At 45.6% G+C, this 18,467-nt stretch overlaps 1 protein-coding gene and 2 non-coding genes across 6 annotated transcripts in view; 2 read left to right on the top strand and 1 right to left on the bottom strand.

Moving 5' to 3' along the window:
* Window positions 1-10,123, top strand: part of RCSD1 (RCSD domain containing 1) — a 72,945-nt gene extending 62,822 nt beyond the window's left edge. For 3 of the 4 annotated variants that reach the window (XM_070462722.1, XM_070462720.1, XM_070462721.1), the window contains 2 exons: window positions 1,579-2,214; window positions 7,305-10,123. In XM_070462722.1, the coding sequence (XP_070318823.1) occupies window positions 1,579-2,214; window positions 7,305-7,337 (669 nt within the window). In that variant the 3' untranslated portion in view covers window positions 7,338-10,123. The remainder of the gene's footprint in view (window positions 1-1,578; window positions 2,215-7,304) is intronic. The other variant, XM_070462723.1, reaches the window with a different exon arrangement.
* Window positions 10,124-15,989: 5,866 nt separating this feature from the next.
* Window positions 15,990-16,061, top strand: TRNAP-CGG (transfer RNA proline (anticodon CGG)). The gene has a single exon. It is a non-coding gene; the product is annotated as a tRNA-Pro (tRNA).
* A 666-nt stretch (window positions 16,062-16,727) lies between these two features.
* TRNAP-AGG (transfer RNA proline (anticodon AGG)) lies at window positions 16,728-16,799 on the bottom strand. The gene has a single exon. It is a non-coding gene; the product is annotated as a tRNA-Pro (tRNA).
* Between the last annotated feature and the right edge of the window lie 1,668 nt (window positions 16,800-18,467).

Raw genomic sequence — 18,467 nt, 5'->3', positions numbered from 1 at the left:
AGAACCTGCCTGCCAATGCAGGAGACGTAAGAGATGCAGGTTCGATCCCTGGGTCAAGAAGATCCCCTGGAAGAGGGCATGGCAACCACTCTAGTATTCTTGCCTGGAGAACCCACAGGCAGAGGAGCCTGGGGGGGCTACAGTCTATAGGGTCACAAGAGTCAGACATGACCGAAGCGACTTAGCCTGCACGCCCACCCCAGTTAAAAAGCATCCAAACTGTTTCCTTTGCAAAAAGATGTGTAACAAGGCTTGTTTCTGTGGATGCTACCTGGTGGTTTGTGTGTAATTTCATCAAATCCCTGCCCTACTGGAAGGAGGTAAGAATCAGGGAATCAGAGGTGCATACAATCCAATACACTCCAACAATACACCCGGCAAATTTGGCCAGAGCCAGGGAGAGGCTAAGAGTTGAAGGGCTCCAATGCCAGGAAATGGTATTAATAAATGGACGTGACTTTAGAATTATGGATGGAGAGAGCAGAATCTTCTGGACCCTTCCAGAGAATCCATCTAAGAAAAAGAGATCAAATATGCAGAAACAGGTAGAGCCCAAGGAAACAGAAAGGTGATGCGGTGGGCTTGAGCCTGCTGGCTGGGGACAGAATGGGGATCCTTCAGCCCAGAACAATGGAGAGACCCCTGGGGGCAGAGAGGAACCCCGGAGAGAGCCCTAATACTGGGGACTTTAGTCTTGTGACAGCAGTAAGGGAGCAGGTGGGGTTCTTTCTGACTCCTGCAGGCCATGAGGACTGAACCCTTGGTGGTATGCAGGCTGCCCTCACTGTGGGCTCAGCAAAGCTTCTGGGAAGCTCTTTCAAAACCAAGCATTCACTCTAAACCACTGAGACGAAACTAGGATTGACAAACACAAAACTGTAACGTGGCGTGTGGTATCTTAGTTTCCCAACCAGGGATCAACCCTTGCCTCTTCATTGGCAGGGGGGATTCTTAACTGCTGGATTACCAGGGAAGTCCCTACTTTGCACATTAATGTTTAAAGGACACATCATGTGAATAAAGTAGAGCATCTGATATATAAACATCCCACTGAACTTCTGACAAAGTCCAGTGGACCAAGGTGAGGCCTAGTTCTGAGTCTCACACACTTTCAACTCACCTTTGTCAAAGTAGCGTCCTCAAAATGTTAAAACATGACTCTAATATGAAATAGAGATTTTGTTCAACTTGTTAATTTATGAGGAAATCTATAAGTTGGTAAATCTCATTCAAAGAACTGGTTATTTATAGGCAATTAAATGGAACAAATGTGAGAATAAAATTGCTAAGTTAGACACCAAACTGATTGATGTTTTACAGAACAATAAAATCTTAGGTTATCTTTTCTTATTGGATAGAAAGCATTTTTATCTTTACCCACACGAAAAAAATTCTGCAGGTTACCATATAATACCATATACCCATAGGGTTCTACCTGTAATAAATAGCAAACAGTGCTGCATCCTCATGGAAAATCAAATGATCCTCAGGTGGGGCTTGTGAAACTGGCATTGAAAGAACATGCATCCTCGCCTTGGCCTTTTTCACAGATGTATATTGCTTAACACTTTCTTCCAGGTGCGGACAAGGGGCTCCATAAAAAGGCGCCCTCCTTCCCGGAGATTCCGAAGGTCCCAGTCAGACTGTGGGGAAGTGGGGGAGCTCAGGGCCGTGGAGCCTTCCCAGGAGAATGGTGCCAAGGAAGAGAACGGGGACGAAGTGTTCCCGGCCAAGAGCAAAGCCCCAGGATCCCCTCCTCTGAGGAGGACGTCCAGCAGGACAGGGAAGCTGGAGGAGGAGAGCAGAGCCGCGGGGGAAGCCCAGGAGCCGGAGAAGGTTGTGGGCGGCCCCGAGGAGGGGGCTGGCCAGCCTCCAGCCCGAGCCTCCAGCTCGGAGGTGGAGGATGGGTGTGGGAGCCCCACCGAGGAGAGGCCGGCTGGAGAGCAGACAGAAGGGCCTGCAGAGGTGAAGGAGAGGGCGGCCAGTGAAGAGGAGGCACCTGGACAAAGCAGCCAAGACACAAAGGGCCCGGAGGAGGGAGCCGCGGAGGAGGAGACCCCCCAGCCCCCTCCTGGAGGAGGGGCGGGCGGCCGCAGCCCAGAGCAGGGGACCAGCGAGGGAAAGCAAGGTGAGGGGGCCAGCCTCACGCCAGGCTGCAGCCCCGACTCTGGCCACGCCCAGCCGGACACCAGCGACGAGGTCCCCAGGACAGAGGTGGGCGCCCTGCCTTGTCCCTCCCACCCCACTCCCAACCCCCGGACAGGGCAGGGCCAGCGCACCCTTTTCCCATGCCCTGTCCCTGGTATCTGTCACCAGTCAGCCAGCTGTGCAGTAAGACAGGTGCTGGGTTGAGACGGGCTGTCGTGATGGGGAGCAACCAGAAAGGGAAGTCTGTCTATTGCTCTGCCTCTCACTGCCCTGCAGTCCTGGCATCTTTCTAGGTGTGACTGAGACCCACACATCGAGGCCTCTTGGTGTAGTGTCTGGGCCTGGGCTCATTGCTGTGGTGGATTCTGAGAGCAAAGGAGGTACTCCTTCCACAGAAAACTCACAGGCTAGCACCTGAGACCAGCCATTCCTTAGGGTGCAGTAAAGATGGCAGGGCTTGTCCTAGGAAAGCCTGGAGCACAAGTGGGGGAAACAGTTTGTATATGGAGGGTGCCAGTGCAGCTCCAGGGTGAAGGTAGCTTTTGATTTGGGCCTTTAAAGGAGGTTTTGTGACTACAATTTAAAAAAAAAGAATAAAAAATTTTTAATATAAAACTATACTCCAATTGAAAATAAAATAATTTTTAAAAAAGAAAGCACACAAAATGAATAGAGGAGGCTTTATGTTCCATCTATGTGGCTTCCCTGATGGCTCAGAGGTTAAAGCATCTGCCTACAATGCAGGAGACCTGGGTTCGATCCCTGGGTCAGGAAGATCCCCTGGAGAAGGAAATGGCAACCCACTCCAGTACTCTTGCCTGGAGAATCCCATGGATGGAGGAGCCTGGTAGGCTACAGTCATGGGGTCGCAGAGTCAGACACGCCTGAGCAGCTTCACTACACTTTATGTTTCACCTATTCATGCACAGGGGTTAGATACCTACTACACATGGGTGGAGGGAGTGCCTCAGTCCCTTCCTTCCTGCTGGACCTGCATTTATTCACCTGGCTCCTTCTACCACTCCCAGGAAGCCTACCTTGACCTCACCTACCTATGCCTCAGGAGCAAGACCAGGCTTCCACAAGAAAAGTTCTGTGTCCCATCCCCTACCACCACCCCTGACAATCTCATCAACAAAGTCACCCTCCAGTGTTTCCCCTTCCCTTTGCATTAGTTCATTCATTCACTCAAGCCACCAGCAGCCTCTGACTGCATTAGCCTCTTATCTGGCTTCCTGCTTCCATTTTTCCTGCCTACATAGTCCATTCTCTGTACAGCAACCGAAGAGGTGTGCTTGTGTGTTTACTCTAAATGTCAGTAATTTCTAAAATTACTCATGTCCTCAGGGCTGCCATAACAAATTACCACAAATTGGCAGCTTAAAAACAATGCAAATGTATTGTCTCACAGTTCTGGAGGCCAGAACTCCAAAAGCAGGGTATTTTAGGGTTGCTTCCTTATGGAGGCTTGGAGGAGGAGTCTGCTCCATGCCTTTCTCTAACTTTTTTCTCTAACTTCTGTGCCTGCTGGCAACCCTGAGAATCCTGTCTTGCCTCTTCCAGCTTCTGATGGTTGTCAGCAATTCTTGGCATTCCCAGGTTTGTAGACTTATCATCCCAACCTCTGACTCTGTCTTCACACGGTCTGTCTCTGTGCACCTCAAAACTCCCTCCCCTCTCTCATAAGGACCCCAGTCATTGGATGTGGGCCCACCCTAAGTCTGGAATGATCTCTCTTGAGAGCCTGAAGTACTTCTACAAAGATCCCCTTTCCAAATAAGGTCACATGCACATGGACTGGGGGTTAGGATTGGACTTATGTTTGGAGGAAGACAACTCACTTCTGCTCGCCCTTGTTCCACGGCTTCCAGGGCGCTCAAAACACAGATTCCAAACCCTCTGTGAGGCCCTTCTCTGCGTGGGGGCCTCTGCCGAGCTTCCCCTGACGCTCACCTCCTCTGTACCCCAACCCTGCCGGTGTGTTTGGTTTGGTTTGGTTTTTCCAGTGGTTAATATCTAGATTCTTGAAGCAACTAGGTGAAATAATTTATAAGCACAAAATTGGTTGAACAGACTCAGAGCCTGTAGCTCTCAAATGCCCTCTGAGAGCTGTCGTTTAGGACTGTGCCCAGATTGCATAGGCCTGGCATGCATACACCCTTCCAGCCCTCCTTTTTTGTGGTTGTGTTTTTATACTCCAGATCCTAATGTAACTTTTGAATGTTCTGTCTTCAATAGTAATACTTTAAAATTTTTGGATTTTTTGATTTTCAAGACACTAGTTTCATTTTCTTATTACTTAAATGCGAGGTGCTGCCTCTTTATAAGAGCTTAACAGCATCTCATTTCTCATTTAATTGCATGTGTCACATCCTCACTATGTGCAGAACACTGTACTAGTTATAGTGTGTGTGTGTGTGTTGGCCACAAACACACTTCCACTCCCAAGGAGATTTTAATTGAAGAATGATAAATTCTTGAAAAAATTCTTGAGGATTTAGTATGTTAAATTCTTTAATATACAGAGATAAATATGAGTATGTGTGTGAGGTGCCAAGTGGACAAAAAAAGACTCAGTTGAAAATAATGTCTTTTCCAGAAACTGTACATCCAAACTTCCCCTTTTTCCCTTGCATCAGACCAGTAATAATATGCTATTCACTGGGACTTTCAGTTTATCCACTTTTCTTAAAGAATTGGCAAAATTTGGTAAGGTAAACAAAAGGTATGGTCTATAGATTCCTAATGTAATTTTAAAATAGAAGCTGGCAGACATAGCAAAGACTTTCTCCTATTTTGCCTATTTTATTAATGTCAATTAATTAATGAACTAAATTAATAAATGTTATAATCATTTTCCAGCTGACCTGTATCTAAAATTACTGGGTAAACTCTAATTTTTATTACATAGTGCACAGAACAAATTCTCATTTTAAAGATTCTAGCAACATGGGAGTATGGAGAATGGATTTTTTAAAATTGATTTACAATATTGTGCTAGTTTCAGGGGTACAGCAAAGTGATTTGATTATACATATTCATTCTTTTCTATTATAGGTTATTACAAGATATCAAATATAGTTCCTTGTGCTATACAGTAAATTTTTGTTATCTGTGAGAATGAATTTTGAATCTCTATCCTCATCTTTCTCTTTGCGCCTCCTCTTTAGTAGGCATAATCACCATAAATCACTCAGTGTTCATATTTTCAGTCCTATTCGGGCTTGATGGGCTCAGTTGCAGTTATTCTGGACAAAGATATATTTTTTAAATTCCTGCATATACTTATCCCTTCCTCTTGACAGTCTTTGACATTGAGCATATTCTTATGTAGTTGATCTGATCAATCTATTTCTACCAATCAAAGAAGATGGGGGTTAGAGGCGGAGGTAGAGGGGCGGTGTTGGAAAGTGTTTCTTTAGTTCAAGCTGCCTCTGCCTGATCCAGGAAAGACCTGGGGCAGGTATGGTGTCCCTGGGGACGCCTGTGACCCGAGGGCCTGCCTCATACTTGTCTTCCCCGGGAAATCCTTTGGCACCATTGCCTCAGGTATTTTGGCTCTACCGTGACCAGGCTTGAGAAGACCAAAAGAGAGTTAGAAGCAGTGCCCTTCCAGATTAAATAAATTATCTGGATTTTTACAGAGGTTCTTTTGTGAAGCAGTTTATTCTGATGAGTAGAGCTGGTATCCTTTCTGTCAACTTGAGCTCTGTGACTTTGGACAATTCCTGTCCCTTCTTGGAGACAGTCACTTATGAGTTGTCCTTCTGCACCTTAATCTTGGTTTCCCCATGGAACTGCTCTGATTTTCTATATGAATCCCCAAAGTCCAGTCACTCTCACACCCACCTTCTTTGTCAAGACTTGTGAATGTCATTGGTGGAGTTCACAAAACCATGCTGCCTGGATCTGTTATAAACTCTTACCAACCTGGCTGAACCATATCCATCCTCCGCCGGGACACCCTTTTACTGCTTCTGTATCATCCTGTTTTCATCCCCGTTCCCCCAACTCACTGCCTGCCTCTTCCTCTCCTGCTTCGCAAATGACCTCATCTCCTGTTTACCCAAAAGGAAGACTAGCCTGTTTGTCACCTGCCTCATACCCTCAAAGAGTCTCTTTTCCCTGTGAATCCAAGGAGAGGCCCTTTATCCTTGGTAAGACTACCCGCCTTGTCTGCTGTGTCAGTCGTTTTCTGGACTTTTCTACAAGATATTTGTAGAGCATACGTGTGCCTTTTCAGCGAGGGGTTAGACCAGGATTTTCCTGTTCGGTGACTCGTCTGTATTTCCAGCACCTCACTAGCTCGCCCCTTTCTGCCTACAAACATTTATCTCTAATCCTAAAGATAAATCTCTCAACTTTGCTGTCTGACCCTCACTCTTACCAGTGACTTTGAAGCTCAGTCTTGCCCTCCCAGCCACCAAAGACCTGACATGTCTCTGCTCTTGTCATCCTCACCTCTCTGAAAGAGCTGATGCTGGCAACCCCCCCTAGAAACCACCTCCGTCCTTTAACGTCTGTCTGGCCGGGCTGCCCTGGCCCCTTCTCGGCCTCCCGGCAGCATCAGTGACTCTTGCAGCTGGGCCCCCACCACCTCCCGGCTTAGCGCCAGCCCTGCCCCCACAGGCCAGCAGTCCTCATTCCACACTCCCAAAACCAGACTGCGGCTTCCTTTGTCTCTTAGCCATATGCATTCCTGCTCATGAGGTACTTTCCCTCTTTCTCTTTGATTCTTAAGCAGTGTTTCAGGATGATGAAATTAACGGGAGTGAGTGATGAGGGGAGAAGCTAGGGCAGTGAGGACATGGGAGGCCAAGCATCAAGGAAAAGGCAATGTCCTTGTTGAGAGCCCAAGCTCTGATCCCAGGGAAATCCTGACTCCCCCACTTGCTAGCTGTGTGACCTAGGGGAAGTCACTTGACTTCTCTGTGCCTTAATTAACCCACCTATAAAAGAGAGCAAACAGAAGTTCCAAACTCATACTGCTTTTGTGAGAAGTAAATATGTTGATGAGTGTGAAAAACTATGCCAGTCACATAGCATTATCTTCACTGTTACTATTTTTACCTGACTTAGCACCCCCAGGAAGACAAGCTGAGTGTCCAGATTTCCCTCCTCTCCTCCTAATTTATTCCTTCCTCTTTTGCTCTCAGGATAGCACCCCTGTCCAGGACACTAAACTGTGAAGAGCACATTGCACCTAGTGATGCAGCTGCTGGAGCCATGTCTTTGAAAGTAGCAGCGAGGATCACAGTAACAGCAAAGGAAGCCGTTGCAGGATACGAAGGGCTGAAGGGCCGAAGTCAGCCTGAAGACACGGGGTGCCGTCCCCAACCTCCACACCGCCGCAGACGGGGAGGGGGCCTGCGGGCAGAAGGCGCATCAATCTGTGTCACTTGATGGACTGTTTTTGGTTTGTTTTGTTTTGTTTTTTTAAGAAAACTTATTTAAAACAACTTGCTGTGGTGACAACTCCCCAGGGATACTGGTCAACCTGTGGGGCCCAGATCCACACCCACCTATCCCTACAGCTGACCTCAGAACTGGACTGGCATTTACCTAATCAGATTGTGTTTATATAAAGTGATAGCCTTTTTATTATTCCTAAGTTTTCATAGTTTTCAAATATAAGTAAAAACTCATTTCAGGTGGCTAGAATCAAAGTAGTATCACTGGAAATATACATCTTGTAAGTTACAGAAGACCTGAAATTGTACGGAGACCTGAAACAACCTTTCAGCTTGGTCAAATTTGACTGGTCAACCAATTTTGAAAACACTGGACTAGAAGAGATAATTATTGAAACATTTAAAAATATGTGTCTGTTTCAGCAACAGGAGCTTTGAAAGTGAAAGCAAAGTCGCTCAGTCGTGTCAGACTCTTTGTGACCCCATGGACTGTAGCCTATGAGGTTCCTCCATCCATGGAATTTTCCAGGCAAGAGTACTGGAGTGGGTTGCCATTTCCTTCTTCAGGGAATCTTCCCCACCCAGGGATTGAACCCGGGTCTCCAGCATTGCAGGCCGACGACTTTCCCGAGCCACCAGGGCAGCTCCCCATTTGGAGCTTTCCCATCTGGTAGTTTACCAGGAGCTCTCCCATCTGGTGATTCTCCAGTCGGGAATTTTCAGCTCAGGACAAGGAGGCAGAGGCAGGCAGCGACTCCTTTGGGGAGGCAGAATGTCAAGAGGTTTCACAGGTCTGCACTTCATTTCCTCTTCCTGAAAGCAAAGCAGTGATACCTGATCAGTGCCTGCCCTCTGGCTTATCCTGGGAAGATGAAGTTTGTGCTTCCAGCAGGGGAGCCCCGAGCCTGGATTAGCTATCTCCTGCGAAGTGCACTGGGCATCACGATGTGCAACCCACATAATAAGGACATCCTTCCCTGACTTGAATGGAAACCCAGGGTCTCCTCCCTGACTCAGGAGGGATGGAGTGGGTCTTTGGTCTGTTCTCCCTGAATAGCTCTTGCTTAAACGTTCTGTTGAGAGAGTGCAGGAAGCTTTGCTAGGAACAGGGGCCTGACTACCCTTTTCTTAACATACCCTCTTCCCCCTTCACACACTCCTGCTGAAAGATGCTCATCCAAATAAATTTTAATCTTTAGTGTTGCTCCTTACTCAGATTTATCTCAACATGCAGATTTGGTAGTTGGAGCAGTTGTTTTTCTGGAGGTCTCTTAGACCATACTCTATCTACTCTGACTTCAAAAAGTAGTTTCCCAGACTAAAAGGCCTTATCTCACCACTGGTACCTCAGTTTTTATCACCTCATTACAGTTTTTCTAACTCCAGAATAGTATTAATATTTGATATATACATTTTTTTCAAAAGCTATTTTTAAATTGAATGTAGCCTTCTAAATCTTGTAATCTAGTGAAGACTGATACTATAATAAGTTTTGTATTTTAGCAGAGTTTGGGAGACATGTGTGTCAGTTATTTTGAGATCTGTATACTATCTATCATCTGTCTATCTACCTATCTAATCTCTTGACAGAGATGTACACCCCTAAACAATACATGGATTTATTTATATACGTCTTTGGGTTGTTTATATATACATGCACATATCTAGGCAAGAGATCTGAGAATGTGACCTTGGCTGAGGGTGTGTGTGGTGAAAGGGGAAATCTGCCACTCTTCCTTACGAGAGAGAGGCATGGTCTAGATGGGATGTGAATGTAAAAATAAAACTCTATCTTACATACCTTACAGTAGCAGATGAAGAAGCAATAAAAATGACAAGAATGTGACACTGAAGGAGCATGTGTGATGGTATCAAAAGCCTCACCAGTTCCCTGTTAATCACATATTTGATCTGTTTTGCGAGAACATAGAGACCCTATTCCCAGGCATTGTTACTGGTGACTCCTGGTGGGGAATTCATGAAGCGTACGCAGGACCCTGTTCCTAGCTGGTGCTGCAGCCTGGGTGTTTAATGCTCTCTCTTCTCGAAACACTGGTTCAGCGATGCATCACCTTAACTGAGATGAGGACTTCACACTGGGGATTAAAGAAATCCATTCGTGTTTTAGGTGGAACAGAGTCATCAGCAGGCCAGGAAGACATTCTTTCATTCAGGCTTTGTTAATAGGTTGAAGGAAAACACTGTTTCTTCACAGCTACAAGGTGGAAGAAAAGAGTCAGAATCATTCTTCCAATTCCTTTGCAGTCCAGCTTGAATTTTAAACTGTGTTTCTCCTTTCTCCAGAGAGGGAGCATGAAAAAAACCTGGCTGTTTTGAAGGAATATGCCAGTATTGAAAAGGGTGCTGTGATGCTGTTTGAGCTGCATGTATCATTAGGTAACCAACTGGCTATGACCACAAAAACCCAGGAGACTCAGGACTCCACTGTCTTCACCGAGGTCACCCTGAACAGGATCCAGTTTGCCAGACCAGTTTTGGCTTGTGACCAATTGACTAATCATTAATATATGTTAGATAATGGAATAAAGGAGTGCATGGACAAATAGTTCGTCATCATCTTTTGATTAAGTGCTCTTAGAGGTATAAAAGTTTAATGCAGTTGAATGAATGAGGACCTTTGGCTGCTAATGAAAGGATCTCAAACTGGCTGATACAAAACAGCTATGTCTATGAGTCTCTCTCTCTCCCCCTCCCCCCACCCCGCCCCCTTCCTTTCTCTGTTTGCCTATACACTGAATGATATACATTGACAATCCATGGACAGACCTGTATACAATCAATTAAGCAATGTCAGAAGTCTCTATTGCTGGGCTCTGCTCTCTTCTGTTGACCAGAGTCTCAAGTAGGCTCTTCCCAGCCTGCAAACCCAATAGGAAGAGCTTATTGTCTCCTAATAACTGTAGGGAAAATCCTGCAAAGTTTTCTGTAGGCTACTTGGGCATCACACATCCATATGAACAAGGAGATGCAGGATCAGATCGGCCAGTCCCCGGTCACATGCTCTCCCCTGCAGTTAGGGGCTAGGTGAGTTAGTTCTGTCATCTTCTAGGACTGTGAATAGAAGTAACAGGGTGCCTCAAGGTTAAACCAGAGTGCTGTAACTAAAAGAAATGATGCTGGGTAGGCAAAAACGAAAAACAAAACAGAGTCTGAGCAAAATTTAAGTGCTACTCAAATAAAACAGAATTGGTTTTCAGAAGCCACCAAAGAAAATCAGTCTCGTTTTTTATGTGATGTTTGCTGTGTCCAGAGCCAGCCCGGAGCTCCAATGGGTTAAGTCAGTGTCTATGTTTTTCATTGTGCCAGTGCCTCATGTATTATAGGTGCTCCATAAATACTTATTAAGTAAGGAATGATTGAGCTGATTTCAGACTGGAATAGGATTATCCTCAACATTTATCACTGCCCGACGCCCTTGCTGGTACCAGATGCCTGAAATGATTTAATTAGCAACTGATTCCACTGCTGCTAGTCTTCCCAGTCAAAATGCATATCCTGAGAAAGAGAATATTTTAGACCTTTGTCATCACATCTTGAATTGAGTTCGCTCTAGAAAACCTTCTAGAAGGGATTGAAAAAGAACAGCAGAGTACACGAACGTCTAGGAGCAGTTTCCACGCTTTCCTGACTTCCCAGTCCTGCTTAGAGAAGGCAGGTCCCAGTGACGTCATGGTCAGAGTGACTGTGGAGGCTGAGAAAACCAATATTCCAGCTCTGCCCTCAGAGTCAAGGAGAGCTGTGGGAACTCTGGAGAAGCCACAACTGCAGCCAAATGGGGCAGGAAACTGTGGTTCTTTGATCCTCCTCAGAGAAAGAGGAGATGATGAATTTGTTAAATGCCTCCCATTATAAAGGGAGCCACCCCCTTCAAAAACAGGAACAAAGAGAATTCTTGACTCCTCCTCCTGGAAAGTTCTGGGCTCTCCATGGGACCTGCAACACCCTGGCACAGTCAAGGAGATGCTATGAGGGAAACAAGATGTAGAAGGAAGAGGTTGAAATGGGCTAGGATTCCTCACGGGGACTCTGGCCCTTGATGGTGTAGTTGTATGTGAAGTTTTGAAAAAATTACCTGTATTTAGAGAAACCTATAATGTCAGTTGCTTCCCAGGTGGCTCAGATGATAAAGAACCTGCCTGCAATGCAGGAGACCCGGGTTCAATCCCTGGGTTGGGAAGATCTCCTGGAGAAGGGCATGGCAACCCACTCAAGCGTTCTTGGCTGGAGGATTCCATGGCGAGAGGAGCCTCGCAGTCTATGTCCATGGCGTCTCAGACTGGGACAGGACTGAGCAACTAACACTTTCACTTTCATAATGTCAGCTGGGTTTCCTTAGTGGCTCAGTCAGTTCAGTCGCTCAGTCGTGTCCCACTCTTTGCAACCCCATGGACTGCAGCATGCCAGGCTTCCCTGCCCATCACCAACTCCTGGAGCTTGCTTAAACTCATGTCCATTGAGTAGATGATGCCATCCAATCATTTTGTCCTCTGTTGTCCCCTTCTCTTCCTGCTTTCAATCTTTCTCAGCATCAGGGTCTTTTCCAATGAGTCAGTTCTTCGAATCAGGTGGCCAAAGTATTGGAGTTTCAGCTTCAGCATCAGTCCTTTCAATGAATATTCAGGACTGATTTCCTTTAGGATGGACTGGTTGGATCTCCTTGCAGTCCAAGGGACTCTCAAGAGTCTTCAACACCACAGTTCAAAAGCATCAATTCTTCGGTGCTCAGCTTTCTTTATAGTCCAACTCTCACATCCATACATGACTACTGGAAAAACCTAGATGGACCTTTGTTGGCAAAGTAATGTCTCTGCTTTTTAATACACTATCTAGGTTTGTCATAGCTTTTCTTCCAAGGAGCAAGCGTCTTTTAATTTCATGGCTGCAGTCACCATCTGCAGTGATTTTGGAGCCCAAGAAAATAAAGTCTGTCATTGTTTCCCCATCTATTTGCCATGAAGTGATGGGACTGGATGCCATGATCTTTGTTTTTTGAATGCTGAGTTTTAAGCCAGGTTTTTCACTCTCCTCTTTCACTTTCATCAAGAGACTTTTTAGTTCTTCTTCCCTTTCTGCCATAAGGGTGGTATCATCTGCATATCTGAAGCTTTTGATATTTCTCCCTCCAGTCTTGATTCCAGCTTGTGCTTCATCCAGCCCAGCATTTCACCTGATGTACTCTGCAGATAAGTTAAATAAGCAGGGTGACAATATACAGCCTTGACATACTCCTTTCCCAATTTGGAACCAGTCTGTTGTTCTAACTGTTGCTAGAGTCTGTCCGGTTCTAACTGTTGCTTCTTGATCTGCATACAGGTTTCAGAGGAGGCAGGTCAAGGTGATCTGGTGTTCCATCTTCAGAATTTTCCACAGTTTGTTGTGATCCACACAGTCAAAGGCTTTAGTGTAGTCAATGAAGCAGAAGTAGATGTTTTTCTGGAATTCTCTTGCTTTTTCTATGATCCAACAGATGTTGGCAATTTGATCTCTGGTTCCTCTGCCTTTTCTAAATCCAGCTTGAACATCTGGAAGTTCTCAGTTCACATACTGTTGAAGCCTAGCTTGAAGGATTTTGAGCATTACCTTGCTAGCATGTGAAATGAGTGCAATTGTGCAGTAGTTTGAACATTCTTTGGCATTGCCCTTCTTTGGGATTGGAATGAAAACTGACCTTTTCCAGTCCTGTGGCCACTGCTGAAGTTTTCCAAATTTGCTGGCATATTGAGTGCAGCATTTTCACAGCATCATCTTTTAGGATTTGAAATAGCTCAGCTGGAATTCCATCACCTCCACCAGCTCAGTTCGTAGTCATGCTTCCTAAGGTCCACTTGACTTCAGACTCCAGGATGTTTGGCTCTAGGTGAGTGATCACACCATTGTGGTTATCTGGGTCATGAAGATCTTTTTTGTATAGTTCTTCTGTGCATTCTTTCCACCTCTTCTTCATATCTGCTTCCATTAGGTACACACTGTTTCTGTACTTTATTGTGCCGATCTGTGCATGAAGTGTTCCCTTGGTATCTCTAATTTTCTTGAAGAGATTTCTAGTCTTTCCCATTCTATTGTTTTCCTCTATTTTTTTCATACTGATCACTGAGGAAGGCTTTCTTATCTCTCCTTGCTATTCTTTGGAACTCTGCATTCAAATGGGTATATCTTTCCTTTTCTCCTTTGCCTTTTGCTTCTCTTCTTTTCTCAGTCTATTTGTAAGGCCTCCTCAGGCAACTATTTGCCTTTTTGCATTTCTTTTTCTTGGGGGTGGTTTTGATCACTGCATCCTGTACAATGTTACAAGCCTCTGTCCATAGTTCTTCAAGCACTCTACCAGATCTGATCCCTGAATCTATTTGTCACTTCCACTGCATAATTATAAGGGATTTGATTTAGGTCATACCTGAATGGCTTAGTGGTTTTCCCTATGTTCTTCAAGTCTGAATTTTGCAATAAGGAGTTCATGTTCTGAACCACAGACAGCTTCCAGTCTTATTTTTGCTGACTGTATAGAGCTTCTCCATCTTCATCTGGAAAGAATATAATCAATCTGATCTCAGTATTGACCATCTGGTGATGTCCATGTGTAGAGTCTTCTCTTGTATTGTTGGAAGAGGGTGTTTGCTATGACCAGCACATTCTCTTGGCCAAACTGTTAACCTTTATCCTGCTTCATTTTGTACTCCAAGGCCAAACTTGCCTGTTACTCCAGGTATCTCTTGACTTCCTACTTTTGCATTCCAGTCCCCTATGATGAAAAGGACATCTTTTTTTGGTGTTAGTTCTAGAAGATCTTGTAGGTCTTCATAGAACCGTTCAACTTCAGATTCTTCCGCATTAGTGGTTGGGGACAGACATGGATTACTGTGATATTGAATGGTTTGCCTTGGAAACCAAGATCATTCTGTCACTTTTGAGACTGCATCCAAGTACTGTATTTCAGAGTCTTGTTGGCTATGACGGCTACTCCATTTTTTCTAAGGGACTCTTGCCCACAGCAGTAGATAAAATGGCCATCTAAATTAAATTTGCCCATTCCTGCCCAGTTTAGTTCACTGATGCCTAAAATGTCGATGTTTACTCTTGCCATCTTCTGTTTGACCACTTTCAATTTACCTCCATTCATGGACCTAACATTCCAGGTTCCTATGCAATACTGTCTTTTATAGCATCAGACTTTACTTCCACCACTAGACACATCCACACCCCGATGTTGTTTTCGCTTTGGTTCAGCCTCTTCATTCCTTCTGGAGCTATTACTCCGCTCTTCTCTAGCATATTGGGCACCTACCCAACTGGGAGGTTCATCTCTCGGTGTCATATCTTTTTGCCTTTTCCTACTGTTCACGGGGCTCTCCAGGCAAGAATGCTGAAGTGGTAATTACCTTGTAGGAAAAGCAATACAACACACAGGTTAAAGTAAAAAACAAAACAAACAAAAACAGATACAATATGGAATCAGATTTGTTCTTCCGTATTACAGAAGGGGATGAAGGGGAGGTGGTGCTAGGTCAAAAGTTCTGCCCACTGCCACTGCCTTCTCTATTCCTCCAAACTAACAAGGCACCAAACCCTGTCTCCCTTCCTGCCCCTTTCATGATCCTCCCCATCCACCACACCTTCTAAGACTTGGGTAGTTGCTGTGCCTACCTTCCTCGCCATGTCTCCTGAAATACCTAACTGCGAAATGAGGTTACTACGTTAGACACAGACTGTTGCAAATACGCAGTGAGCTCAGTACATGCAAGGTGCGTGATCTCAAAATGAACGTTGGAAAAAAAGTTATCTGTCAATACTCTCCCCTTTGAGAATTCTTTGCCCCAACACTCCCTTGCAGGGATAAGGTGCATCCTTTCCCATTTCTCGCCAGCTCCTCGAGGCTTTTCCCGCTCCACCCACCCATGAGAGTCGTCGGCAGCCGAGCGTCTTCTGGCGGCCAAGCAGAGGCTGGGAATGCGGATGAGGCGCGCTGCACACAGCCAAGTGCTCTGAGGCTGGTCTGAGCTGAGAGCGGCGGGACCTACCCGCAAGTAGCGAAACCGGTGTATGGAGACCCTGGGCTGCGAGCGCCTGGCGGAGTCCGAGACTTCCGCGCGGCCCTGCCTGCGCCCTCCTAGCCCGGGCTTCCACCGCCCTGCCGCCCCCGCCTTCCAGGGGCTGTCCTGGCTCGTGGAAGGCGGCTTCCCGGATCTTGTGCTGATGGCCGCAGGCGGCGGCGCAGAGCCCAGGCGCCGGGAGATAAGGCCGACTCCGCTGGGGAAAAATGCACGTCCCTTCCTGGGGCCCCTTTGGGTGGCGAAAAGCGTTTTGACCCGAGACCTGGGAAAGGAGAGGCGATTCTCCAGCTGAGATCGGTCAGGTGGTGCAGGCGGCGGTCGGATAAGGCTGAAGGAAGGCTCTGGGACGGTTTTTGCCGAGAGCGGCTCGTTGGTCTAGGGGTATGATTCTCGCTTCGGGTGCGAGAGGTCCCGGGTTCAAATCCCGGACGAGCCCAGAGTTTTTCTTGCATAAGACGTAAAATTTAAAACTTTTTCCCCCTACATGGCTCGTTTAAAGGCTGAAATGAAACTATTCTAGCTCAAACCTTGAATATGCTCAAACCTTGATCAAGACGATCAAGAAGTACTTTTCAAGAAGTAAAAGATCAAATGAGATCAATTCATCCAATATGTGGTCTTTTTCGTCTGAGGGCAAGATATGCAAATACTTGTACCATTTTGAAACACACGTGCTCGGAAAACAGGCACGCCTCGTGCGGACCCCGGGGCAGCCCCGGAACACTCCGAGCGGGAGCGCGAGCACGGAGGCTCGGCGGGCCCGGGTGAGCGGGCGCGCAGTCCGCCTCCCACGGTCGCCGCGCAGGCGGACGAGCGCCGGCGGAGCAGATTTAGGTCGCACTTGTAGGCACCGGAGATGCCCAACAGACGTGCTCGACTCTGGAGCTGGCAGAAATGGGGACGAGTCTTTTCAGGGCATCACATTGCTCTCAAACTTGCTACGTTTTCATGTTATGTCTTTTAATGGTATTTGAACTTAAAGTGTGCTATAAGTTCAAAAGGTCTCAATTTTGTATTTTTCGCCAACATGTATTTATTACATTTATAGATCTAAAGTTAATTTCTTTAGAAATGGATTTAATTCAAAGGGGGGAAAAAAACAGGGCTCGTCCGGGATTTGAACCCGGGACCTCTCGCACCCTAAGCGAGAATCATACCCCTAGACCAACGAGCCGCCGTTCTGCCGGTCTTCCTGCCACCGTAAAGGCAGGAAGAATTGCTGACTTCCGCGTCTCTAAGTGGTTGTTTACTGTTATGTGTTTATATTCCTCAGCTGTTTTGCGCTTCAGTGTAAACCGATTTTCTTTTTCTCTCGATCTTTGAAAATCAGTGACACAGAAGAAAACAACGGTGTCACTATCAGTGGAATATTTACAATTTTATTTATATTTATGGCTGATAAATTGCAGTGAGTGTGTGGCAATTTTCCTGTGGCAGGTAGATTCCAGATTCTCTTCCCTACTGAGTTCTGGATGTTGCACTTTCCAATAGTAGTAAAATCGTCAGTTTCTTGCGTACACCTTTTATCCTAGTGTTCAAAGCACCATCTTTCCAGCCTTGAGTATGCCATCTATGTGGGTGTTTCGTTTTTTGTTTTTTTTGCATTTGAATAAAATATTTATTTTCTTCTTCTCAGGCAAAACAGGAAGTTAGGGAAACACACTACATTTTATAGCCCACATTAGTTTGTTGGTCCTAACTCTTCTTGGCACAGCTGTCAACAGCATTAGCTGTTTTAACCAGAACCAAGGTGTTCACCCCCAACAGAATGTACATAGACAACACTAAAGGACTGCAGGATTTTCCCTGAGAGAAGCACCAGGCAGAACTTGTTGAGAGCCATCTTTCCAAGCAGCCCCTCCCTTCCCGTTGTGGAGGATTTGCCAGCGCTAGGGCAGCACTAGTTTTAAGTCAGCACTTAAAACATATGCCTCTTCTACTCACCTTGCCCCAAAGCACTTGGACTCCCTAGACCCTTATCACAAGCTGCTGACCAAAATATCAATTTTAGATCCTCCTTTACATTTCAGCACTCACACCTAGTAAAGTGAAGATGGGGTCCCTAAATTTCATCAATTTACATCTCTGTGCTTATTTCCACAACTGGCTATGGGGAGACAGGCCTTTCAGTCGCCTTAACTATATCTTAAGATTAACTACATAAAGTGCTTTTAGGTCCTTAGAGATAGACATGATATAAATAAGTGGTTTCTGATCAACAGTGATAAATACACAGATTAAAAAAATAGCTCTAGCTAGATGACCTTAAGGCTTAGAGATGGGCAGGCAGGGCAATTGTTCCCTTATTACATTCTTAGTCATTTTATTCATGTCTATTTTTGTCTGGAGTCCACAAACTAAAGGTCACATTCAGAGGTTGAAGTTTTCAAATGATCCTGGTTCCACTATAGTTTTCTTCGGTTTACTAGTAACTTTTATATAACTTTGAGGTTTAACAGAGCCCATCAATTTTAAGTGAGCATATTCAAATGCAAAGGTACCTAAAGAAAAATCACCTAAGAAGTTGTCCCCTTCTCTGAAATCCCCTAAGGGGACTTTTGAAAATTTCTCCCCAGAGTTAAGCAACAACCAATAAGATACTAGTACAAGAAGGGACTCTTCTCACCTCATGACTGTTACTGTCAACATCCACTGTACTGCCATCTCCTAAGATAAAATTAAAAAATGAGGAAGGTCGGTGGACTCCGTGGGCGGTCACTTAGGTTCCTAATGCCAAAAACTAAAAGGGCTAGTAAGAGTTCAGGAATGGCAAGGTAAATTTGTAGGGACTAATACAAATATGGGTAGAGGGAGCAGAATAAGCAGCAAATATTTTAAGGAA

This window comes from Odocoileus virginianus, unplaced genomic scaffold, assembly GCF_023699985.2.
Source record: "Odocoileus virginianus isolate 20LAN1187 ecotype Illinois unplaced genomic scaffold, Ovbor_1.2 Unplaced_Scaffold_12, whole genome shotgun sequence".
NCBI lineage: Eukaryota > Metazoa > Chordata > Mammalia > Artiodactyla > Cervidae > Odocoileus > Odocoileus virginianus.
Note: the sequence above shows the minus strand (reverse complement) of the source record. Positions and strands in the feature narration are given on the sequence as shown.